This window comes from Giraffa tippelskirchi, chromosome 5 (genome assembly GCF_054371585.1).
Source record: "Giraffa tippelskirchi isolate mGirTip1 chromosome 5, T2T-mGirTip1v1.2.pri, whole genome shotgun sequence".
NCBI lineage: Eukaryota > Metazoa > Chordata > Mammalia > Artiodactyla > Giraffidae > Giraffa > Giraffa tippelskirchi.
Genome location: NC_137279.1, coordinates 193,711,247 through 193,738,252, shown reverse-complemented (window position 1 = coordinate 193,738,252; position 27,006 = coordinate 193,711,247). Strand labels below are relative to the sequence as shown.

Here is a 27,006-nt window from a genome sequence, read left to right as displayed (position 1 = left end):
CTGTGGTGTTGGAGAAGACTCTTGAGAGTCCCTTGGACTTAAGGAGATCCAACGAATCCATCCTAAAGGAGATCAGTCCTGGGTGTTCATTGGAAGGACTGATGTTGAAGCTGAAACTCCAATACTTTGGCCACCTCATGCGAAGAGTTGACTCATTGGAAAAGACCCTAATGCTGGGTAGGATTGGGGGCAGGAGGAGAAGGGGACAACAGAGGATGAGATGGTTGGATGGCATCACCGACTCAATGGACATGTGTTTGGGTAGACTCTGGGAGTTGGTGACGGACAGGGAGGCCTGGCGTGCTGCGGTCCATGAGGTCACAAAAAGTCGGACATGACCGAGCGACTGAACTGAACTGAACTGACAGGTGTGAGGGGGTATCTCATTGTGGTTTTGATGTGCATTTTCCTGATGACTAGTGATGCTGAGCATCTTTTCACGTGTCTGTGTGTTTCTTTAGAAAGATGTCTCTTCAGGTCCTCTGCTCAGTTTTCAATCAAGTTTTTTTTTTTTCACGCTGAGTTGTATGACTTCTGTGTATATTTTGGATACTGACTCCTTACCATACCAGACATATTTTCTCCTTTTCAGTAGGTAGCCTTTTGTTTTGTTGATGAGTTTCCTTTGCTGTGCAAAAGCTTTTTGGTTTTATTAGGTCCCATTTGTTAATTTTTGCTTGTTTCCCTTGCCTGAGGAGACAGATCCAGAATGAGAGAGGTGACCCTTGAACAAATTGGGGGTTAGGGGCCCCAACCCTCTGCACACACACCCCCGTCGGCCCTCGGTATCCATGGTTCTACATCTGAGAATTCAACCTGCCTCGGACCACCCCATGTAGCATCCGCTACTGAAACAGCCCGTGTGTGAGTGGACTTGCCCAGGTCGAGCCTATGTTGTTAAGGGGTCTACTGTATTGCAAAAATCCATGTCCAAGAACACACTGCCTGTTTTCTTCCAGGAGTTTCATGGTTTCAGGTTCTACAAGGCTTTTTCTGGCTCCATGGCTTAAACCAGGACTAGAGCCTTGGGTGCTGGTCGGCCCTCCCATCCCAGGCTGTTGCCTCAGCCATATCCTGTGGCTCATCTTTGCAGTTCATTCTTGCAGTTCATTCTTGTGGTTCACCCTTGTGGCTCATCTTTTAGGTTCATCCTTGTGGTTCACCCTTGCGGTCCTCTCAGAGTGGGCTCCGCCCATCACTCCAGCCCACAGGTCACAAATGACAGGTCTGGAAGCCAGTGCCACCCAACCAGACATGCAGGAGGCTCCTCTGGCTGCGAGCAGAACACGTGGGCAAGCACAGCCCTTCAGGAAGGGGAGGGGATCGTCAAGGGTCTGACCTGGGTCTGCGTCACTCAAAGCCACCCCTACCCTGAGCCAACAGCAGGGCCTGCAGCGGAGCTTCACCTGCAGGGCAGCTTCACCTGCAGGGCGTCGGCGCGCCTGCATCTGCAGGCTCCCTCCCCAGGCCCAGGCCTCCAGGACCCTCCCCACCAGAGCCCGTCCCGGCCTCTCCATCTCTCAGCCCCTCCTCGGGTCGCCCTCACCTCACCCCAGGGCCAAGTCTCAGGGAGCCAGACGACAGGGCTGCGGCACGGATGACCCCACCCCGGACACCGGACCCAGCGTGGCCGCCACAGGACCAGGTCTGCCCTGCGGAGCGGGCAGGGGCGAGTGTCTCGCCCAAGCCTGATGAGGCCCCAACTCACGCGAGCTCGCGGTGAAACTCCAGGATCCTGTGCAGGGTGCGCTCCTGCCGCGGCACGTACTCGTGGGCGCGCAGGTGGTCCCGGTCCAGTGCCTCATCGTAGTCCCCGACTTCAGCTGAGGTGAGAGGGGAACAGCAGGCAATCTTAGTGCTTACGTAAAAATATAAGCATGTAAACGCATGAATTAAAAGCAAAAAAATTATTCTAATTCTGTAATAAAAGAATATACCCCTCAAACAAAATCTTATACTAGATTTTCCCAAATACTTTATGCTATTAGAAGCAAACTCACAGGCAGGTGAAGGGAATTTCTCCTGAGTCTTAAACAGGAAAGATGCTGGCAAGCAACTCGGGCGGCAAATCCCGAGCTGCTGTCGGCTACGTTTTCATCCACACTCTCTCTGTCAGCTGTCTCAAGACCACTGCACCCAGGATGAGGTCCTGTGCTTTGTTTTGGGATAATGTATTTTAAATTGTTTTTTCCTTCAGGACTTCTCAAATTCTCAGGAAACAACGACTGTCTCTCTAGTTTCATGTATTTTAAGGCTCCACTTATTTGAAAAACAGTGGTTCAAGCCCAATCATTTTAGGCAATATACTCTGTTTGGAGACAGTCTCACACTCAGAGAAGAGCTGCAGGCACAGGATCACACCTTGGCACGAGTGTATACACAACAGGACTTGCTCACCCCACCCCGCACCCACCACCCAGACCAGGACCACCTGCTGCTGCGTCTGAGCCTCAGCCCCGGGCACGGCTTGGCAGCTGCCTGACGTGTCTCTAAAGCCAAGGACCAGGTCAGAACCCTCCGGGACATCTGGCCGCATGCGTCTTCACCGGCCTCCAGTCTCCGCAGCACAGGCCCGAGGTGGCCAAGTCACTAAGGGACACATGAGCTGCACACACAGCCCTCAAGCAAGAGGCACCGCCAAATGGCGGCGTGCACTGAAGGCCACCTTCCGTCTGAGAGGACCCAGGACAGACAATAACTACAAGACTCCTGAGAGTCCCTTGGACTGCAAGGAGATCCAGCCAGTCCATCCTAAAGGAAATCAGTCCTCAATACTCATTGGAAGGACTGATGCTGAAGCTGAAACTCCAATACTTTGGCCACCGGATGCGAAGAGCTGACTCATATGAAAAGACCTTCATGCTGGGAAAGACTGAAGGCGGGAGGAGAAGGGGACGACAGAGGATGAGATGGTTGGATGGCATCACTGACTCAATGGACATGAGTTTGAGCAAACTCCAGGACATAGCGAAGGACAGGGAAGCCTGGTGTGCTGCACTCCATGGGGTCACAGAGAGTCAGACACGACTGAGTGACTGAACAACGATAAAGATGCTCCGACACTTGTGTTGCCAACCGTGAACAAGACCCACCTGGCAGGGTGGCAAACCTCTGAGAACATTTGCTGTTTGGAGATGGTGTGTCAGGGAAGGACCAAGGAAGGGCACATACCCTGTGGTCCTCACGTGCTGGAACCTCTATACGCCCTGCTTCCTGAGCCTCCACTCCAGAGCCCCCATTCTACACAGGAAGACACGGTCCCATCCAGGGGCCTTCTGGGTCTCCTCCCTTCTGTCCTGCACAGGGGGAGCCCACACCTGCTGCCCACAGCCTCCCCTCACGCTCCTCCCAGCTCATGTCTGAAGTCACATAACGCTTCATGCTCTGAAGCATCTCCTGCTGATACTGGAGGGTCTCCTCTGTCCTTCAGGGACTGACACCTGCCTTGTCGCAGGGGCTGTGATGTCACCCCAGAGTCAGGGTACAGCCTGGAGGCCAAACTGGAGGTCTAAGGCCAAGGGAGACCGTTGGGGGCTCGCATGGCCCGTCTCCCTCCCAGGCAGGAAGCTAACCTTTAGCCCCTCAGAAAAACCTGGGCACAACGGGTCCCATGAGTGTGGACCATGTGGGGACACTCACCCTGCAGGAGGTGGGACGCCAGGAGGGCAGCCGTGGTGTCCGTGCAGGTCAGACGTTCCTCCAGAAGGTCTCTCTTAAGCTGCAGGACAAACAGGTATCTAGGAGGAGGTATAAGCACAGCTGTCAGCCCCAAGGCTCCTGGGACACAGGCCCCCACGTCGCAGGAAGACACACAGCCCTGCCACACGGAGCAGATGGTGCCCAGGAGGCCTGGCCCCACAGAGCTCAGCATCCACATGGCAGGTGGCACACCACAGCCCGGGCACCAGACTACCGGAGCCACGCTTTCAAGGAGGAGGCTCACAAACTCGTGCTCCTTGTGTTACATAGACAAAACCGCACTCACGGTTTTGTAGGAAGTAGCAGAAACAGCCAACAAGGACAGAGCGTCAGTGTGGCTGTGAGTTTCAGAGAGATGGATAATACCCGGTCTTGGCTAGAGGCTGAGACACAGGCATCCTGAATTAACTGGTCAGAGTGCAGCAGGGGTGAGCTGACACCATTTACACACTCATTCACTCCACCAGTGGGCAGCCCCAAACACAAGGGTGCCCCAGGTGCTGGAGACACGGGGGGAGCGGGACAGCCTCCCCGTCCTTCCTGGGGCTCACACCGGAAATGTGCGTCCCCTTCTCAAACAATCCCACCCCGTGAACTTTTCTACAGAAATGTTCCCAGAGCTCATGAAGATGTGTGCAGAAGGAGACTTATCTGCAGCGCTGCCGCAGAGAACAGCTGGAAACAACCCGGACCCGCACCAGCACGAGGCTGGTCAACCCAATCTGGAGGCAGCCACACACACGGACACGGAGGGACGTCCACGGCAGGCAGCGGGCACGCAGACAGAAAAAGCCGCCCACCCGCAGCTGCGTGTGCAGTTTGATGCTGTTTTGTAAGATAATCATTTAAGGCCCCAGGTCTGTGGGACTCCACCTGGAGGACACGCCCCCGCGTCAATCCTTCAGGGACGGGAGTGGCATGCAGTGAAGAGGCATGCCCACTTTTTACTCCACGTAACGTTAAAGCTTTTTTTCTTTTACCACAGATATGTCATTTTTTAATAAATAAAACAAGGACCTTCTGCATAAACCCAGCTTGGCCCCAGGACATAATTAGGCTGACACTTCCTGTTGCTCACAGTTGTCGAGGTATAAATATTTAAAAGCGGTTCCTGAAAAGGGAGTTCTTGGTAAATGTCAGGTATTTAATGCACTGTTAAAATAAGCTCTGTGCACAGTCATATTTTCTGCTGTCCCTGGGGTCGGCCTCCCTCTTGTGAAGACTTGAGGCTGGAGCCACGTGGTCTAAGCCTCCCCGCAGCCCAGCCTGGGGATTTATGACAATGGAACAGTTGGCAAAGACCCAGGCCGAGGGCCCAAGACCCAGAGGATTCGGGTACAAATCTACGTTAGGTCAGGAAGCTATTCTGTTACTATTGCATCGTCACTGTAGTCCTTTCTTCACTTATATCCGACTCTGGGTTTTCACTTGATTTTTAGATTTTTGCTTTATTCCTCATGATAAAATCGGTACATAAAACACAAGGGAAAAAACCACTTCCATAATCTTATTACCCAGGTGAAATGACTGCAAACACTTTCAATCATTTCTGCAAAGAATCAATCATGAATTTAAAAAAGCAGTACAAAAGAGATTCCCTGAAGAATTTCTGCTCTGTACACTCCTAAGGACTCTCACACTGGTCCTTCTCCCAGTTAAAGTCATTTTGTTGATAAAATAGTAAAGGAATGGGCAAAATTCCTACAAACTTTGTGTGAGCGTGCTAAGTCGCTTCAGTTGTGTCTGACTCTGTGCAACCCTATGGACTGCAGCCCACCAGGCTCCTCTGTCCATGGGATTCTCCAGGCAAGAATACTGGAGTGGGGTGCCATGCCCTTCTTCAAACTTTGTGCACACACACAAATCTAGGCTCATCTGGAGAATATTTGCTCAGCAGTACCCTAACACCCCACTTTCAATTCTCAAATTTGTACCACAATCTTTCTTCTAAATCCTATTTGTATTTGGGTCTGTGAAGAGTTAACTCCAACAATGCTTCTTTTAGCTGTGACGCTCTGGTTCCAGCTTGGACATGGACACTGGGCTTGTTCTCTGTGTGAAGGACCCGGACCAGGCCCCCAGGGGACACACAGGTGCTGCAGAGGACGTGGATGAGTGGGACCCTGCTCATGGCGGCTCTTGTCAGGCAGGCTCTTTACCGTGTATATTCTTCTTGCAACTGACCCGGATCCGGTGGGAAAAACTTCACCGCCAGGCGAAGCACTGCATTCTTTGGTCCTATAGAAAGAAAAATTTAAAGTCCACAAATAAGTCACTCTCTGTATTTGCTATCTCTCTGCATGTTCTGGCATAACTGAGCTGGTGCTTTCAAATGGACTGTTAGAGCAAATCTTTTCAAGTAAGAGGATATTAAGACACTTCCTATGCATGGAGCTATTATTAGTCCTAAGTACCGGTCACATGTAGCAAAGAAAAAAATGAAAAACTTTTGTATTAAGCAGGGGTTATTGAAACCCTAAAAAAAAAGACTGCACATTAAAATCTTAAAATATATTCTTTTTATTTTAGGAGTAAAAAAGTGATAAAAAATTACAGTGTTTATACTAATAGTAGTAGCAATAATTTAAAAAGCCTGGGAGCTTCCAGGTGGCCTGGTGGCTATGATTCCGGGCTTTCACTGCCAGGGCCTGAGTTCAACCCCTGGTCAGGGAAGTGAGATCCCATGAGCAGAGTGGTAAAGCCAAAAAATAAAAATAAATAAAAAAGTTAAAAGTCCATTATTCTTTAAACTCTTATATACTTTAGTGAAAGAAAAATGTTATAAAGGAAAAGCATAAGATATTAGCTCATCTGAGTATTTTAGCTTTACTGAAATTTTATAATAACACAGTCATGTAATTTTCACCAACAGAAAAGAGGAACTGCTTTGCTAAAATGCTATGGCAATTGAAATGGCCTTGGCTTCTAAGTGAACAGAAATTCCTTCCATAATCCTCTGCCCCTCAATTTAGTTCTAAGAAAGTTACAGGTGAGTTTACTGGAGATGTCACCCTGAATGTCCTTTCATAATTAGAAGCTGCACACTTATTTTGCATATTGGCTAAAAATGGAAGCAATATTGACCAGCATGTCTTATTTCTCCCACAAGTGAGGCAGGTAACCAAGAACTATCTGAGTTAAATGGCGCCCCACCCTCCACCCTTAAAGCTAAACGGCAAAGCGACCTCTAAGTGCTCCTGCGGCTGGTGTTGCTTCACTGCTGCCCCGAGGGAGACAACCATGATCGGCTGTGCCTTGAATTTGAACAGTCAAGGACAAGGCATCTTAAGTGAACAGAATTTTAAAGAGTTAAAAAAAGGACTTACTTCGTACTTGTCTAATGATGGGTTTCATAGGTTCAAGCCAGATCTAAAGAGAATTTAAGGAAAGATATCAAATTCATTAACTTACTTCTCTATTTAATAAGTATATCACAAAACACAAAAATATTTATATGTAAGACAAATATTTAAAGCAGGAACATCCCCCCCATGTCGAATCTTGACACAACAGACGCCAAGTACCGCAGGGCCAGCTGTAAACCACCGAGTCACAGAGTGTGCTATCGCTGGGCAGAGTAGAGAGAACTCTGTGTGTGTAGGTGTGTGCATGGTGTGTGGTATGTGTGTGGTGTGTGTGTGTGACATCTGTGTGGTGTGTGTGTGTGTGAGTGTGTGTGTGATGTGTGGTGTGAGTGTGGTATGTGTGTGGTGTGTGTGTGTGATGTCTGTGTGGTGTGTGTATATGATGTGGTATGTGTGTGTGATGTGTGGTGTGAGTGTGGTATGTGTGTATGGCGTGTGGTGTGTGTGGGGTGTGTGGGGTGTGGGTGTGATGTAGTGTGTGTGTATGTAGGGGTATCTGCTAGGACCAAACACACGTCAGGCACCCGCTGCCTCTGTAAACGGCGAGCTGACGAGAGGACTCCCGTGTGATGGGGTGGCCGTGGCTCCATGATGCTGACGTGCTTTCTGAACTAACAGGTCATTTGGTTTCTTTAGAACATTCCCACCTATAAACACTAAAGCTCCACACTTTGATGGTTCATCTATTAAGTAGAATGAGCATAACCAGTTTAGTAAAGCAGTTTGCTCAAATCCACCCTTGAAATGACTCACTGGAAAAGACCCTGATGCTGAGAAAGACTGAAGGCAGGAAGGGAAGGGGACGACAGAGGATGAGTTGGTTGGATGGCATCACTGACTTGATGGACATGAATTTGAGCAAACTCCGGGAGTTGGTGATGGACAGGGAGGCCTGGAGTGCTGCAGTCCATGGAGTTGCAAAGAGTCGGACACAACTGAGAGCCTGAACAACCCTTGAAAAGAGTATCACAGAAGATATGTGCTACTTGCTTTTGTAATTTGTGCAGAAGGGGTTCCTCTGAAGCTGTACAGAGAACATTTCAATGGCACAGTCTGAGGATCACAGTGTGCCCTGCCTGCATCATGCCAGCAGGTCCCGGGGAACTGGCCCAGGAGCACCACCGTCAGCATCCCGCAGCTCATCCAGAGCCTGTTTTCAAAAAGACACCCCGGGCACGTACCCAGCAGGACTGCACGTTCTGAAACTCCAGGCCGAAGTAGTCACATTCTATCAGATTCAAGCGCTTCCACACCTGTGTCAGTAAGACCTGGCCATCGCACTTAGGCTGTGATGAGATAGAGGAAACGGGAGGAGGATTAATTACACTACCGTCAATAACAAAGATTTATGAACGCTGGGCGGGAGCCCTCCCCCTCCCCCTCCCCCTCCCCCTCCCCACAGGCAGAGCTTTGTTACCTTAACTCCTTGTTGCCCTCTCCCCTCTGATGAGGCTCACAAACTGTCACAGCGCGAACAAATGAACAGGCTCTCCCTTCCCAGAAACTGACAGGCAATGAAGCTAAAAGGGCCTTGATTTGACATTGTCAGTGTGTTTAGTTACATTCTTCCCTAACTTTAAGGTTACAGGAACCATTTTTAGCCTCAGTAAACATTTCATCAAAGGATTCTGACGTTTACTGAAGAGGTGAGCCTCGCGTCCATGCCTGCAGGGGATCCCAGCGGTGAGGCAGTGTCTGGCCGCCCCGCACAGCGTGAGAGGGCAGCCCTCACTGTGCTCCCAAAGATGAGTTCCCCCGGACTAAAGGCTGGAAGAACACAGAGGAGGCTGTGTCTGTGGCCTCGGGGTGAGGAGAGTCCCCTAAGCAGAGCACAAAGGGAGACAGATTCAATGAAACAAAACTAAACATTTTCTGAAAAGAAAGACACCGAGCAAAGTTACAATCTTGAATCACGCTAAACAACTCCTGTCTCATGCTGCTCTTATGAACTGTGTGAAGAAATATGCATGGCTTCAGGCAAACGAAGGACTCAAGCCTCTGGTAATAAATAAATGAAAACAGGGAGGTCTCCCTTTTCACCCATCAAACAGGTTATGATGATGCTGGCAGCGCGCGGTGTGGCTGCGGGGAGACCACATCCACTGCCCGGATGACGTGAAAACACCTCATACGTGCACCTTTGCCCCAGCAACTCCACTTTCGCTTCCTTCTGCAGATAACCCAGAACAGCTGCAGAGCTGACATGCAAGGACGGACGCGCAGAGAATTGTAAAATGAGTAGTGATGGGCGCATCCATAATTAAGTTACACATCCCTTGAGAAGAACACGGAACTCTGTATGGACCATGATGAAACAGAGTCAAGACAACAGTTCAGTCAAGAAAGCAGTTTCCGTCTCCATACACTGTGACTCCCTTTCATAAAACAACCCTACCCACACTCCACAGACAGCGCACCCTACCCACACTCCACAGAGACAGCGCACCCTACCCATGCGCCACAGAGACAGCCCAACACACCACAGAGACAGCGCCCCCTACCCACGCGCCACAGACAGCACACCCTACCCACACTCCACAGAGACAGCGCACCCTACCCATGCGCCACAGAGACAGCCCAACACACCACAGAGACAGCGCCCCCTACCCACGTGCCACAGACAGCACACCCTACCCACACTCCACAGAGACAGCGCACCCTACCCACGCTCCACAGAGACAGCGCACCCTACCCACGCGCCACAGAGACAGCGCACCCTACCCACGCTCCACAGAGACAGCGCACCCTACCCACGCGCCACAGAGACAGCGCACCCTACCCACGCTCCACAGAGACAGCGCACCCTACCCACGCTCCACAGAGACAGCGCACCCTACCCACGCGCCACAGAGACAGAGCACCCTACCGACGCTCCACAGAGACAGCGCACCCTACCCACGCGTCACAGAGACAGCGCACCCTACCGACGCTCCACAGAGACAGCGCACCCTACCCACGCGCCACAGAGACAGCGCACCCTACCCACACTCCACAGAGACGGCGCACCCTACCCACACACACCAGAGACGGCGCACCCTACCCACGCGCCACAGAGACGGCGCACCCTACCCACGCGCCACAGAGACGGCGCACCCTACCCACGCTCCACAGAGACGGCGCACCCTACCCACGCGCCACAGAGACGGCGCACCCTACCCACGCGCCACAGAGACGGCGCACCCTACCGACGCTCCACAGAGACGGCGCACCCTACCCACGCGCCACAGAGACGGCGCACCCTACCCACGCGCCACAGAGACGGCGCACCCTACCCACGCTCCACAGAGACGGCGCACCCTACCCACGCTCCACAGAGACGGCGCACCCTACCGACGCTCCACAGAGACGGCGCACCCTACCCACGCGCCACAGAGACGGCGCACCCTACCCACGCGCCACAGAGACGGCGCACCCTACCCACGCGCCACAGAGACGGCGCACCCTACCCACGCGCCACAGAGACGGCGCACCCTACCCACGCGCCACAGAGACGGCGCACCCTAGCCACGCGCCACAGAGACGGCGCACCCTAGCCACGCGCCACAGAGACGGCGCACCCTACCCACGCGCCACAGAGACGGCGCACCCTACCCACGCGCCACAGAGACGGCGCACCCTACCCACACAAACCAGAGACAAGTCATGAAGGCTGTGTGCTGCATCTTTAAGGGGCTGAGCGGAAGTGGGGGATGGGGTAAGGCCTGCCACGCTCACCTCAATTATTAACTAGTCCTAGATATTAAAGTCTAAATTTTCCATCAGCAGGCATGTCATTTGTGCAGTTAAGATAAAATACACATAAGTGGAGTAAGAGGGACACAACCACGTTTAACCACCAGATTTTTTCCCTGCATGCTTGGGAGATGCTGAGGCTCCTGAAGTGAGAACTGCTATTTGAAGGAATAAAACCCTGTCCCTCATCCTAGCAGGGATGCTCACGGAGAACCACAGAATGAGCACCTTGTCCAGACAGAAAGGTGAACTCAGTGATCTCCCTGAAGATACAGCTCACGGAGCACAGACGCAGGCCTTCCAGGTCAAGGTCCTGTGATGCCAGCCCTATGAGCTTCACAGCACTACATCAACTAGAAAGGCACTACACAAAAGCTGGGATTCAGGTAGGAGATGGGGAAATTACTGTACAGATACCAGTGGCTTTTTCGGGACGCAGACGAAGAAACAGCCACGTCTGGAACAGCAATGGAAAAGCTGAGATATCTTGGAATAAACTTCCAATAAAAGAGAGCCTTATGGAGAAAAGTTTAAAAACATGATTACGAGACAGAATCAGGGGCAGAGGTGGACAGCATCCGCCTTCCTGCAGAGATACCCACAGGGGCGTCAGTTCTCCTTCCGCTGACCCACAGACCCCTGGCACCCCTAATAAAAGTACCAAGAGGGTTCTTTAAGGAAAGGATCGGCTCATTCCACAGCTGATGTATTACATTTTTTAGAATGCAAGAACAGTCAAGAAAATTCTGAAAAAGAAAAATAAGAGAGGATGAGCCTTAGCAGATACTCAAATTGTTGAGAAACCATAGTAATGCAAACATCTGGTGCACGTCCATACAGATGAATCAGGGAAATACAACGAGAGGTGAAGAAATAAACCAGAACACATAAAACGGGTGAATGTCTGGTAATAGTGACATTTCAGATCAACCAGTGGGAGGAAACAGACTATTCAATAAACGTTATTGGGTATCCATCTGGAAAAAACTAGGCGTATCCTTATCTCACATACTAATTTCAAGATGAATAAAATATCTAAACACATAAGCACCTACCCATGTAAGTCCTGCAGTGAGATGAACCTGTTTTGTACTCCGCGTGGGAGAAGACCACTCCAGCAGCTAACAGCCATCACAGGGGCATTGAGAGAATGAACACTGACATAAAACATCTGCACACAAAGAAACCCCGCACAGTCGGAAGACGTCTTCAAAGACAACGGAGAAACTTTCAGAGCTCACACCGCAAAGGGCTGATTTCTCTCAAACAAGCAAACTGCAACCGAATAGGAAATGGCAAAAGGACAGGCTGTTGACAGAAACAGAAGCCTAAGTGACGTTTGGGCAGAGTTAGAGAAAGGCAGATAAACCACACCAGACCCACCTTCTGTCTATCAGACGGGCGGAGAATCTGAAGGCGCCGAGTCAGGGAGCAGAGGACACAGGCCCCCCGTGGGGCAGGGCAGCAAACAGGACCATCTCTGGAGCCCACGAGGGCGCCAATCCCCAGGACTGAAGTGTCCGCCGGGCTTGTCAAGCCCCTACTCTCAAGAGGCCTCTCGGGACTTCCCGGTTAGGAGGACTCCATGCTCTCACTGCTGAGGGGCACGGGGCCAGCCCTGGAGGGGGACTAAGATCCTGCAAGGCATACGGAGTGGGCCCAAAAGAAGTATTTCACAGGTGCTAAACTACGCATGTAGAACAACCTTCGTCACCACAGTGCTTCTCAGAGCAGACGGTTAATGTACCCCAAAGCTGCAGCACAGGCCGGGCTGCTAGACCGCTCTCTGCACAGAAGTTGAGAAGACCATCAAGGTAAACTGTGAGGAGAACACAGCCGGCTGCAGAAGAGCGCACGCGCGCCGCGGCTTGGAGACATACATACACATACAACCTGTAAACACACGTGCGGGCTGCAGGTGAAAGCAGACCCTCCTCGGAAGGGGCACAGTGAACTAACAGTGACCGTTGGTTTGGGAGAATTGAACCACGTGACACAAAAGGCACTTAAACCACAGAAGAACGGCTGGATATACGGACCACCTGAAAACCAAACTTCTGTACATCAGAGGACACTGGTAAGGCATGAAAACGGCAAGTCACAAACTGGCTGTTTGCAACACAAAAGTCCAACAAAGGTCCACAAATCATAAGGGAAAGGTAGACAGTCCATCTAAAGAGAAGCGGGCAAGACATTTGAATAGGTACTTTCAAAGAACATATTTAATGGCCAATACACAGCAAGAAGGGGGCTTCCCAGGTGGCTCAGTGGTAAGAACCTGCCTGCAAGTGCAGGAGACGCGGGTTCAATCCCTGGGTCAGGAAGATGCCCTGAAGGAGGGCATGGCAACCCACCCCAGTCTTCTTGCCTGGAGAATGCCATGGACAGAGGAGCCTGGTGGGCTACAGTCCACGGGGTTGCACAGAGTCGGACACGACTAGGCAACTGAAGACCAACGCAGAGAAGAGCTGCCCTGGGTGGCACAGGGTGGCCCTGTTGCATCGGAGCCCCCAGGACCCAAAGCGAGGGGCCGGCGGCGCCGGGGCTGGCACGGACACACCGGCACAGGGGTGGGGACATGAGGCTGCGGGGCTCTCGGGGAAATGCTCCGCCGAAACCCCGCACGTCCTCGTGACGGCGCAGTCAGCCCGGGCACACATGCCACAGAAACGCCTGTCCACGTTCAGTGCAAACAGAAGACGTCAGCACGGATGCCCACACAGCTTTCAGTTCAGTTCAGTCGCTCAGTCGTGTCCGAATCTTGGCAACCCCATGAACCGCAGCACGCCAGGCCTCCCTGTCCATCACCAACTCCCTGAGTCCACCCAAACCCATGTCCATTGAGTCGGTGATGCCATCCAACGATCTCATCCTCAATCTTTCCCAGCATCAGAGTCTTTTCCAATGAGTCGGTTCTTCACATCAGGTGGCCAAAGTATTGGAGCTTCAGCTTCAACATCAGTCCTTCCAATGAATATTCAGGACTGATCTCCTTTAGGATGGACTGGTTGGATCTCCTTGCAGTCCAAGGAACTCTCAAGAGTCTTCTCCAACACCACAGTTCAAAAGCATCAATTCTTCGGCACTCAGCTTTCTTCACTGTCCAACTCTCACATCCATACATGACCACTGGAAAAACCATAGCCTCGACTAGATGGACCTTTGTTGGCAAAGTAATGTCTCTGCTTTTCAATATGCTATCTAGGTTGGTCATAACTTTCCTTACAAGGAGTAAGTGTCTTTTAATTTCACTGCTGCAATCACCATCTGCAGTGATCTTGGAGCCCAGAAAAATCAAGTCAGCCACTGTTTCCCCATCTATCTGCCATGAAGTGATGGGACTGGATGCCATGATCTTAGTTTTCTGAATGTTGAGCTTTAAGCCAACTTTTTCACTCTCCTCTTTCACTTTCATCAAGAGGCTCTTTAGTTCTTCACTTTCTGCCATAAGGGTGGTGTCATATGCATATCTGAGGTTATTGATATTTCTCGTGGCAATCTTGATTCCAGCTTATGCTTCCTCCAGCCCAGCTTTTCTCATGATATACTCTGCATATAAGTTAAATAAGTAGGGTGACAATATACAGCCTTGACGTACTCCTTTTCCTATTTGGGACCAGTCTGTTGTTCCATGTCCAGTTCTAACTGTTGCTTCCTGACCTGCATACAGGTTTCTCAAGAGACAGGTCAGGTGGTCTGGGATTCCCATCTCTTTCAGAATTTTCCACAGTTTATTGTGATCCACACAGTCAAAGGCTTTGGCATAGTCAATAAAGCAGAAATAGATGTTTTTCTTGTACTCTCTTGCTTTTTCGATGATCCGTCAGATGTTGGCAGTTTGATGTCTGGTTCCTCTGCCTTTTCTAAAACCAGCTTGAACATCTGGAAGTTCACGGTTCACGTATTGCTGAAGCCTGGCTTGGAGAATTTTAAGCATTACTTTACTGGCGTGTGAGATGAGTGCAATTGTGCGGTACTTTGAGCATTCTTTGGCATTGCCTTTCTTTGGGATTGGAATGAAAACTGATCTTTTCCAGTCCTGTGGCCACTGCTGAGTTTTACAAATTTGCTGGCATATTGAGTGATGCACTTTCACAGCGTCATCTTTCAAGATTTGAAATAGCTCAACTGGAATTCCATCACCTCCACTAGCTTTGTTCGTCGTGATGCTTCCTAAGGCCCATTTGACTTCACATTCCAGGACGTCTGGCTCTAGGTGAGTGATCACACCATCGTGGTTATCTGGGTCGTGAAGATCTTTTTTGTACAGTTCTTCTGTGTATTCTTGCCACCTCTTCTTAATATCTTCTGCTTCTGTTAGGTCCCTACCATTTCTGTCCTTTACTGAGCCCATCTTTGCATGAAATGGTATCTCTAATTTTATCTAATTTTATCTCCTTGGTATCTCTAATTTTCTTGAAGAGATCACTAGTCTTTCCCATTCTATTGTTTTCCTCTATTTCTTTGCACTGATCTCTGAGGAAGACAGCAGCTTTACTTACAGGGAAAAACGGAAATGTCAGATAGGGTGTATAAATAATAAGTGGTTTTGTTGACACAATGAAATATGACCCAGCAATGAAACAAAAAGAAACACTGCTTCGTACAGCGATGTTGATTACTGAAAATGTCGGGGCCCACACTGTACGATTACATTTGCAGCAAACTGAGGATCTGCAAAACCACTTTATGGTCTGAAGATCAAAGCAGTGGCTCTGTGGGGGCTGTAAGGGCACAAGGGGGCCTCTGGCAGGCTCTCCGGGGAGGGAGGCAGGTGCACACACGTCGGGTCACCAGGCTGCACTCCAAGGGCCGTGCGCCCAACTGTGGTAGGCGACTCCTCAGGACAAAGGTCACCACAGGGAAAGCAGGACTCAAACAGCTCTGGGAGTTCAGGGAAAGCAACCTGTCACCTTTTACATTGATCCCTCCAGAGATGCTCTGAGGCATCACTCCTGCCCAATGGCATCAGGACGCACAGCTCCCGAGGCACCTGGCTCCACTGCTGGACACTCTGCCTGGAACGCTTTCCAGCCCTGGGCCCAAATACATTGCCCTAAACCTTGCCCTGATCAATCTCCTCCAGACACGGTCCAGTCAAGGGCCTTTTCAGAAAGGTGACCCAGAACACAGCACACCCAAGAAGCCCAGGGCCAGCGCAGGGCTCCACCTAGAACGGACTCCCTGGAGGCTGTGACCTGAGCAGACACGGGTCTCTGGGGCAACATGACGCCCAGGCACACACCAGTCCCCTCCAGTCTGTAACAAGCACTGCACCAAGTGCCCGACATGAGGGACAGAGAGGTTCCTTACACCACAGGCTCGCAGAGAGCAGAAACCGCACTCTGAATCGTGCTCAGCAATTAACAACTCATCACACACGCAGCCATGAAATTAAAAGACACTTGCTCCGTGGAAGGAAAGTTATGACCAACCTAGACAGCATATTAAAACGCAGAGACATTACTTTGCCAACAAAGGTCTATTTAGTCAAGGCTATGGTTTTTCCAGTGGTCACGTATGGATGTGAGAGTTGGACCATAAAGAAAGCTGAGTGCTGAAGAATTGATGCTTTTGAACTGTGGTGTTGGAGAAGACTCTTGAGAGTCCCTTGGACTGCAAGGAGATCCAACCAGTCCATACTAAAGGAAATCAGTCCTGGGTGTTCATTGGAAGGACTGATGTTGAAGCTGAAACTCCAAAACTTTGGCCACCTGATGCGAAGAGCTGACTTATTGGAAAAGACCCTGATGCTGGGAAAGATTGAGGGCAGGAGGAGAAGGGGACGACAGAGGATGAGATGGTTGGATGGCATCACCGACTCAATGGACATGGGTTTGGGTGGACTCCGGGAATTGGTGATGGACAGGGAGGCCTGGTGTGCTGTGGTTCATGGGGTCGCAAAGAGTCGGACACGACTGAGTGACTGAACTGAACTGAACTGAACTGACACACGCAGACTTACAACAGAACAGGCTCTCTTTGGGGACAAATGCTGGGTGGTTCCTGATACTTAAATTACAAAAGCATCGCCAGGGGGTTCTCTGTGCAGAGTCATTTACATGACAGGCACTCAGATGTCTATAAATGAATAAATCACATAATAACTGGGAAAACATCTTCAGCTCAGTTGCTCAGTTGTGTCCAACTCTGCAACACCATGGACTGCAGCTCACCAGGCCTCCCTGTCCATCACCAACCCCCAGAGCTTGCTCAAACTCATGTCCACTGAGTCGCTGATGCCATCCAACCATCTCATCCTCTGTCGTCCCCTTCTCCTCCCGCCTTCAATCTTTCCCAGCATCAGGGTCTTTTCCAGTGAGTTGGCTCTTCGCATCAGGTGGTCAGAGTATTGCAGCATCAGCTTCAGCATCAGTCCCTCCAATGAATATTCAGAACTGATTACCTTTAGGATGGACTGGTTTCATCTCCTTGCAGTCCAAGGGATTCTCAAGAGTCTTCGCCAACACCACAGTTCAAAAGCATCAATTCTTTGGCGCTCAGCTTTCTCTATAGTTGAACTCTCACATCCATACGTGACCACTGGAAAAGCCTTACCTTTGACTAGACGGACCTTTGTTGGCAAAGTAATGTCTCTGCTTTTTAATATGCTGTCTAGGTTGGTCATAGCCTTTCTTCTAAGGAGCAAGTGTCTTTTAATTTCATGGCTGCAGTCACCATCTGCAGTGATTTTGGAACCCAAGAAAATAAAGTCTTTCACTGTTTCCATTGTTTCCCCATCTGTTTGCTATGCAGTGATGGGACCGGAAGCCATGATCTTCATTTTTTTGAATGTTGAGTTTTAAGCCAGCTTTTTCACGCTCCTCTTTCACTTTCAGGAACAGGCTCTTTACTTCCTCTTCACTTTCTGCCATAAGGGTGGTGTCATCTGCGTATCTGAGGTTATTGATATTTCTCCTGGCAATCTTGATTCCAGCTTGTGCTTCATCCAGCCTGGCATTTCGCATGATGTACTCTGTATAGAAGTTAAATAAGAAGGGTGATAATATACAGCCTTGACGTACTCCTTTCCCAATTTGGAAACAGTCTGTTGTTCTTTCTCCAGTTCTAACTGTTGCTTTTTGACCTGCATACAGATTTCTCAGGAGACAGGTAAGGTAAAGTGGTCTGGTATTCCCATCTCTTTAAGAATTTTCCACAGTTTGTTGTGATCTACACAGTCAAAGGCTTTGGCGTAATCAATGAAGCAGAAGTAGATGTTTTTCTGGAACTCTGTTGCTTTTTCTATGATCCAAGGAATGTTCGCAATTTTCTCTCTAGTTCCTCTGCCTTTTCTAAATCCAGCTTGACTCATCTGGAAGTTCACAGTTTACTTATTGTTGAAGCCTGGCCTGGAGAATTTTGAGCATTACTTTGCTAGCGTGTAAGATGAGTGCAATTGTGTGGTAGTTCGAATATTCTTCGGCATTGCCCTTCTTTGGGATCAGAATGAAAACTGACCTTTTCCAGTCCTGTGGCCACTGCTGAGTTTTACAAATTTGCTGGCATATTGAGTGATGCACTTTCCCAGCATCATCTTTTAGGATGTGAAATAGCTCAACTGGAATTCCATCCCTTCCACTAGCTTTGTTCGTCGTGATGCTTCCTAAGGCCCACTTGACTTCACATTCCAGGATGTCTGGCTCTAGGTGAGTGATCACACCATCGTGGTTATCTGGGTCATGAAGATCTTTTTTGTACAGTTCTTCTGTGTATTCTTGCCACCTCTTCTTAATATCTTCTGCTTCTGTTAGGTCCCTACCATTTCTGTCCTTTATTGTGCCCATCTTTGCATGAAATGTTCCCTTGGTATCTCTAATTTTCTTGAAGAGATCTCTAGCCTTTCGCATTTTACTGTTTTCCTCTATTTCATTGTATTGATCACTGAGGAAGGCTTTCTTATCTCTCCTTACTATTCTTTGGAACTCTGCATTCAAATAGGTATATAGTTCCTTTTCTCCTTTGCCTTTAGCTTCTCTTCTTTTCTCAGCTATTTGTAAGGCCTCCCCAGACAACCATTTTGCCTTTTTTGCATTTCTTTTTCTTGGGGATGGTCTTGGTCACAGCCTCCTGTACAATGTTATGAACCTTCATCCATAGTTCTTCAGGTACTCTGCCTATCAGATCTAATCCCTTGAATCTATTTGTCACTTCCACTGTATAATCATAAGGGATTTGATTTAGGTCATACCTGAATGGTTTAGTGGTTTTCTCCACTTTCTTCAATTTCAGTCTGAATCTGGCCATAAGCAGTTCATCATCTGAGCCACAGTCAGCTCCCAGTCTTGTCTTTGCTGACTGTATGGAGCTTCTCCATCTTGGCTGCACGGAAGATAATCAATCTGATTTCAGTGTTGACCATCTGGTGAGGTTCATGCGTAGAGTCGTCTCTTATGTTGTTGGAAGAGGGTGTTTGCTATGACCAGTGCATTCTCTTGGCAAAACTCTATTAGCCTTTGCCCTGCTTCATTCTGTACTCCAAGGCCAAGCTTGCCTGTTACTCCAGGTGTTTCTTGACTTCCTGCTTTTGCATTGCAGTCCCCTGTGATGAAGAGGACATCTTTTCTGGGTGTTAGTTCTAGAAGGTCTTGTAGGTCTTCATAGAACTGTTCAACTTCAGCTTCTTCAGCATTACTGGTCGGGGCATAGACTTGGATTACTGTGAAACTGAATGGCTTGCCTTGGAAACAAACAGAGATCATTCTGTCATTTTTAATATTGTACCCAAGTACTGCATTTCGGACTCTTTTGCTGACTATGAGGGCTACTCCATTTCTTCTAAGGGATTCTTGCACACAAGATACAATGGTTGTCTGAATTACACTCGCCCCTTCCAGTCCATTTTAGTTCACTGACTCTAAAATGTTGATGTTTACTCTTGCCCTCTGCTGTTTGACCACTTCTAATTTACCTTGATTCATGGACCTAACATTCCAGGTTCCTATGCAATATTGCTCTTTATAGCATCAGACTTTACTTCTGTCACCAGTCCCATCCACAACTGGGCGTTGTTTTCCCTTTGGCTCCGTCTCTTCATTCTTTCTGGAGTTATTTCTCCACTCTTCTCCAGTAGCATATTGGGCACCTACCGACCTGGAAAGTTCATCTTTCAGTGTCATATCTTTTTGCCTTTTCATACTGTTCATGGGGATCAGGAAGCTTCCATAAGCCTCTTATCCTTATCTGTCAGAGGGCAGACAGAATGAAAACCACAATCACAGAAAACTAACCAAACTGATCACATGGACCACAGCCTTGTCTAACTCAATGAAACTATTAGCCAAGGCGTGTAGGACCAGCCAAGATGGATGGGGGACGGCGGAGAGTTCTGACAAAACACAGTCCACTGGAGAAGGGCATTGCAAACCACTTCAGTAGTCTTGCCTTGAGAACCTTCAGTTTTGACCAGAAATATTGACATCCAATCCAAAGTCATTTGTTAAAAGATGGGGTGATCCACCATGAACAAGAGGACAAGAAACGTGTGAGGGACCACGCAGGCCGCACACAGATCGGGAAAGGAAAGCAGGAGGCAGACTCGTGGCGTCCAGGCTGCTCCCAGACGCCCTAGGGCCCTCCGTCCTGGCATCGACGGTCAAGACAGTGAAAGGAAAAATAATCGGTGTGCTGCCGGACCAGCTCCGAAACGGCAGCCAGCCCCCGACCCGGCTGTGCCCTCTCACGGCTTCCACACTCAGGGTTCACCTTCTGTTCCTAAAAATACAGACACTGACCATCAGTTGGACTGCGGTCCCCACGGTCTGTGCCTATAGGGGCGGTCAGAGGGAACGGGGCTGCCTGACCACGTGGAGGCGCCCTGAGAACCTGCGCCCCCAAAAGACACGACCAAGACTGACTTCACAGCCTGAACCAGGACTGGGATGCGAATGCCAAGCTGGAGAGATGTGGCGCTAACAAGATAATATAGAAAATACAGGTTACGAGTGTATGGTGCAGGGCTTCCATTTTCCCAATTGGTCTCCACAGCAGAGCTCGTCTCCAAGCTTAGACATAAAGCATATTGTTTAAAATTTACATCAACAAAAGTACCATTAAAGATTCTGTCTGGATGGAAACGGGCTACAGAAGCTTCACTAACAAAGTACTTCTTTATCCTTTGTGTGTACAGTGTGGGAAAACGCTTCTAGAAAACGCTTGACTCCAACCTTCCGCTCCTTTGTTCCACGTGCCCTCTGCAGCTTGTTTGCCGGATGACAGGACCTCCGTCTGTGCTCCTGTTACCAAACCCACGTCTCCCTGTGAGCCTCAGGACGTACGGTGTTTCCATCTAATAATTAGATCAGCCCCAGACTTCTACTTGTAAATCACACGGCGCAGCAACGGTGACTTCATGAGCCCAGAGGCAACTGCAGCCACTCGCACTGCAGACCCTCTGGAAGGTCAGCAGCGCTTCTACCAGGCGCTGAGCCCTTGCTCCGAAGCCCGTTGGAGCCCGAGGGTCTCCGGGTTCCCCAGGCGCCGTGTGAGCAGGGCCCCTGCCCCCTGCACTGCCGGCTGCCAGCCTGGAGCCCTGCTGGAGCGCGAGGACAGGGCAGCTCCGCCTGCTCCTCAGGGAAGGAGTGTGTCTCTCAGGCCAGGCACACGTGTCCTCAGAGACCACCCCGAGAGCACTCGCGCCCGTGGGCCCGCTGGTGCCCCGGCTCCTCCTCTGGCAGCTCCTCCAGCCACTCAGAGACAGGCTCCAGACCCCAGCCCCGAACCTGCTACCCATCCGTCAGTTCCGGCTGGGCCGCCCGTCCGCTCCCAGCCCGCCCCCCCGCCTGCTCTGTGACCCAGATGGACCTGCGGGCCTGCCCTCTGACCAGCCAGGGGCCGCACGGGAAGAGCGGGCCCTGTGTGGGGTGGGCCGGGGCCGCCCTCCACCTTCCCAGTTAGTATCCGGGACTAGTGAATCATCACACGTCTCCCAGTTCACACAGAGGGTGTGCTCGGGGCCCTGACTGGGCGGCACCCAGACAGCACAGCCTAGAGTGGAGAGCGCTTAAACAGGCGAAGTCAGGTCCACAGCAAGCCTCTAAGCCCAAGCACAGGCGTCAGCACGACGCTGCTGGCCCAGGTGAGGCTTAAACCTGGCCCGCTCAGACGTCTGCTCCGGGTCCCTGCTTGGGCCCGGCCACCTCCCGGCAGGGCCACGAGCGGGGCAGGGGCGGGGCTGAGTGTCCTGACGGGCCCCCAAGGGTGGGGGGCTGCGGTGGGGGCAGGGAGGAGCGAGAGGGGAGCCCCTCTCCCCGCAGGAGGCAGGAAGGCCCGTCCCGCTCCCCCAGCAGAGGCTCAGCACACGGTGGGGGGCGGTGAACGAGGCCGGTGTTCCCCCACGTCTTCACGTGGGTTATGTCACCGGCGGCAGCCAAGGGAGCACCCTGCTGTCTCTCTGGTGGGTTTCAGTCGCTGGGCGATCCACCCGCTATGCTTTTATTCCTTAACTCGGCATCAGGGAAAATAAGACGGAGGGTGTACCTAGCTCAGCCGTGGCTCTCCCAGCGCAGTGAGGCCCTTGGGCGCACCTCTTCTTTCTTCTGCGTCCACGGGAGGTCCAGCTGGCGTGCCTGTCCTGCCGTGAGCGCACTTGGGGAGCCTGCCTGCTCCCCGGCCAGGGCCCTGCTCACCCCCACGGCCCTGCAGAGCAGAGGCCTGCTTGCAATACCCAACTGTTGCCTTTAAAGAGGTCACTGGAACCGATACCCATCAGCCTGGAACTTATGCACTGACAACCAGGAATGAGCAGATGCTTAACGCCCAACTCCTGAGACAGAGGTGTGGACCGAGGAAGCAGGGAGGCGAATGCCTGATGAACAGGGCGGAGGTGGCAACCAAACCCTGAACAACTTCACATAAAGAAAAAATGAAGATCCTCCAAAAGGTCAACAGAAGAGGTCAATGTATTTATAAAATGAGATTTCGAAGAAAAGAAAAACAACAACTAAAGAGCAAGAGGGAAAATAAAAGTTCCCTCCAGAAATCAGACATCAGCAGGCAGCCCGAACTGAACGGGTGAGGCCCGCGTCGGCATCGGGTGGACGATGGACGCGGCATCCCTGCGCGGGCATCGGGTGGACGACAGATGCGGCCAGCAGGCAGCCCGGACTGAACAGGCGAGGCCCGCGCGGGCATCGGGTGGACGACGGACGCGGCCAGCAGGCAGCCCAGACTGAACCAGCGAGGCCCGCGCGGGCATCGGGTGGACGACGGACGCGGCCAGCAGGCAGCCCGGACTCAACGGGCGAGGCCCACGTGGGCATCGGGTGGACGACGGACGCGGCCAGCAGGCAGCCCGGACTGAACGGGTGAGGCCCGCGTGGGCATCGGGTGGACGATGGAGTACAGCTCAGATTCAGGGCCGCGAATGAGGACCTAGCCACGTCCAGGAGGGGAAGGTGGGGAAACGCTCTCCTGAGGGTGGCAGAGCAGACTGGCATTTCCTCAGCCTCTTGGTGGAATCATTGAAAATCAAGAAAGAAAATTCCTTTAATTTTCACAGTTAAAGTTAAACTAGCACAATTTTTTGAAAAAACGAAGTCCAATTTATCTATTTTTCTTTTGTCACTTGTGATTTTGGTGTCATGACTAAGAAACTACTGTCTAACCTGGGGGCATGAAAATTTACTTCTAGGTCTTCTCCCAAGAGTTTGACAGTTTTATTAGTAAGTCTGACATTGAGGTCACTGACCCATTTTGAGGAGTTCTTGTGTGTGGTGAGGCAGAGGTCTAACTTCACAGAAGGATTTATTTCTGGGCTCTCAATTCTACTCCACTGCTGCCGTCCCTGGTATCCATGGACCCTGTGGATCCGCAGCCGCTCAAGGCCCCGGGGGCCCTCCGGGCGTGCAGGTTATGCGCCCACGGCTTGCCCGTGGCTGAGTGAATCTGTGGACACAGAGCGTGGCCTGGGTCGCTGTCACAGTCCAGCCACTCAGGTGAGATCTCCAGCTCTTCTTTTTCGTGACTGTTGTTGGCTGTTCTAGGTCTCTGAATTCCCACATACATTTTAAGACCAGCTTGTCAAATTCTGTGACACAGCGGGGATTTCACAGGGTCACGTTCAGTCTGTAGGTCATCGGTGGGCACTGCCCGGGGAACAATGGTAACTCAGCTGATCCACAAGACTGAACGTCTTCCCACTGATTGATTTCGGTCTTTCATGTCTCTCAGCACTCTTACAGTTTCCAGTGCCCATGGCTTTGTTTCGTTTTTAACTACCAGTCTCACTGCAGCTCCGATGCGTTTGGGACTGCACTGAACTGGCCCTGGTGATGGTCAGGATTGGGCCACCCCAAACGGGATGGGTAACGGTGGGGATGAGACACAGGGCAGGACACTGGGGCTCCCACCGCTGAGCTGCAAGCTCCCTCTCACTGCCTTCAGCTAGAAGCAGGAGGAACCAGTTACAAATAAGTTACAATTGCAAATAAGCAGTCGCAACGGCACTGTAACAAACACTATCCTATGAATACAACGCCAGTGAATGTGCTCTCTAAACCACATCTTTAATTTTAATCTTTAGCTGTTCACTGAAGGCAAAAAGAAAACCCAGCTCAGTCTCTCCTGACATTTGATTCTGGCATTTAAAATTCAGCTTTAAAGATCATGTTTTTCAGAGACACAGAGTGAGATTCATTGAATTTGTTTGTAGTTACATGCAGGCATTTCCTGCCCCACAATTAATAGAGCTTTTCAAAGAAAACTTCGCTCTTGTTCTATCACAAATTAGTACTGCTAGTAGACAAACACAAATGCAAATGGACAGAGTCAATTGTTTTAGGACATTACACATATTATTGTGTTTAGTTTTTAGGAAAAAAATGCAATGTTAAAAATGATGAATATTTTTATAGCTGGATTCAACATAAATACCACTCTGATTTAAGTTTTAAAATATAGGAAAATGAATAGATAATACAAAAGCGAGGATAATTTGACCACATAAATTATTAAAAGATTACTGGATGGCAATTTAATTAGAAACTTATTGTGCTTGAGAATTTGCAATTTTTAAAAAAATCTATTATTTTTACAATTTCCGGTCACATCTGGTCTTTGTTGCTGCTCCTGGGTTTGCTCTAGTTGTGGCGAGCAAGGGCATCCTCTAGCTCTGGTGTTGAGGCTTCTCACTGCGGTGGATTCTCTCGCTGCAGAGCACGGGCTTCTAGAATGCTCAAGCTTCAGCACTTACAGCTCCAGGCTCCAGAGCATGGGCTCAGTAGCTGTGGTGCATGAGCTTGGCTGCCCCGCAGCATGTGGAATCCACCCAGACCAGGGATCAAACCTGTGTCCCCTGTGTTGGCAGGCAGATTCTTAACCACTGGCCACCAGGGAAGCCCCTCACTGGCTTTTCACAACTGATTTTGTGGGTTAAAACTAGATTTCCCCTTTAAAAAATTAGTAGTTGACCACCAAGGAGCATGTAACTTTTGAGGTTCTTTTTATTTTTCCCCAAGAATTTTATTCTTTTTTGATACCATTGTAAATTCAACTGTTTTCTTAATTTTATTTTGGGATTGTTCATTGCTAATGTGTTGAAATATAATTAATCTCTGTATATAGATCTTGTATCCTTCAGCCTTAACGAATTTGTTTAACAGTTTTAATTAAGGAGAGTGAAAAAGCTGGCATAAAACTCAACATTCAAAAAACTAAGATCATAGCATTGGTACCATCACTTCATGGCAAACAGATGGGGAAACAATGGAAACAGAGATTTTATTTTTTGGGCTCCAAAATCGCTGCGGATGGTGACTGCAGCCATGAAATTAAAAGATGCTTGCTTCTTGGAAGAAAAGCTATGAAAAAACCAGACAGCATATTAAAAAGCAGAGACATTACTTTGCCAACAAAGGTTCATATAGTCAAAGCTATGGTTTTTCCAGTAGTCATGTATGGATGTGGGAGTTGGAACATAAAGAAGGCTTAGCACCAAAGAATTGATGCTTTTGAACTGTGGTGTTGAAGAAGACTCTTGAGAGTCCCTTGGACAGCAAGGAGATCAAACCAGTCCATCCTAAAGGAGATCAGTCCTGAGTGTTATTTGGAAGGACAGATGCTGAAGCTGAAACTCCAATATTTTGGCCACCTGATGTGAAGAACTGACTCACTGGAATAGACCCTGATGCTGGGAAAGATTGATGGCGGGAGAAGGGAACGACAGAGGATGAGATGGTTGTATGGCATCACTGACTTGATGGACATGAGTTTGGGTAAACTCTGGGAGTTGGTGATGGACAGGAAGGCCTGGAGTGCTATACAGTCCTTGGGGTCACAAAGAATCAGACACGACTGAGCAACTGAACTGAACTCACTGAAAATTACTTCAATAGGAAAAAAAAAAGCTTTTCTTCGGCTACAAAAATCTAAGTTCATCAGATTCAAATATCAAAATATGCAAAAAAGCACAAGGTCACATATTAGTGGATTAAACATATGCAAAAAATATAATTATGAGAAAACACTATAAATATCTACAATTAGAACAGTAAGAAAGGATGTATTTTTCATAATTAGGAATGTTAGAGTTACTTTAAAGAAAGATATCTTAGGCTGGACAGTGAAACTGGGACAGAAGTCTACACAGAGGCTCCTAAAGAGAGCTCAACCCAGGAGGGAGTTTGGGACCAAGGGCTGAGCAAGAAAATGTCAGTTTGATTTTCACCAGAAAAAAGCCCTTGCAGGCTGGCTGGGATCCTCACAGCCACGGTGGCAAAATCAAGTCGAGTTATATCAACTACACAAGTATACGTGCAAAACCACAACACGTGTGCAAAGAACACCCAAAGTTACATAAACTACACACACATGCAAAACCACAACACGTGTGCAAAGAACACCCAAAGTTACATAAACTACACACACATGCAAAGCCACAACACGTGTGCAAAGAACACACCAAAGCAGTCCCACAACAACAACCTGGAGGCACCTACAGCTGCTCTGTGTCCCTCTTTAATGACTGGCCAAAATCTCGCTAAAAATAAAAGCCCATAATTACTGCGACCCAGGAGTCAAGGAACAGCGGGGTTTAAAGCGGCCTCCGTGGCCCACAGCCCAGACGACTGACTGCCGTGCTTCCCTGCGAGGAGCCGGGGCTGCCAGCGTGGGAGGGCCAGGACCTCCCCGGGGACCCACCCGCCGACGCCCCGCGCACACTCGTGGCCCCGCAGCGCCCGTCTGTCCCCAGGCCTTGCTGTCTGAGGTGGAC

At 49.9% G+C, this 27,006-nt stretch overlaps 1 protein-coding gene across 8 annotated transcripts in view; it reads right to left on the bottom strand.

The window, feature by feature from the left end:
• Positions 1-27,006, bottom strand: part of FARP2 (FERM, ARH/RhoGEF and pleckstrin domain protein 2) — a 102,446-nt gene that overhangs the window by 47,474 nt on the left and 27,966 nt on the right. For all 8 annotated transcript variants that reach the window (XM_081490585.1, XM_081490584.1, XM_081490583.1 and 5 more), the window contains exons 3-7: positions 8,246-8,350; positions 7,026-7,068; positions 5,859-5,937; positions 3,640-3,737; positions 1,709-1,823 (exon numbers count right to left, since the gene is read on the bottom strand). In XM_081490585.1, coding sequence (XP_081346711.1) covers positions 1,709-1,823; positions 3,640-3,737; positions 5,859-5,937; positions 7,026-7,068; positions 8,246-8,350 — 440 coding nt within the window. The remainder of the gene's footprint in view (positions 1-1,708; positions 1,824-3,639; positions 3,738-5,858; positions 5,938-7,025; positions 7,069-8,245; positions 8,351-27,006) is intronic.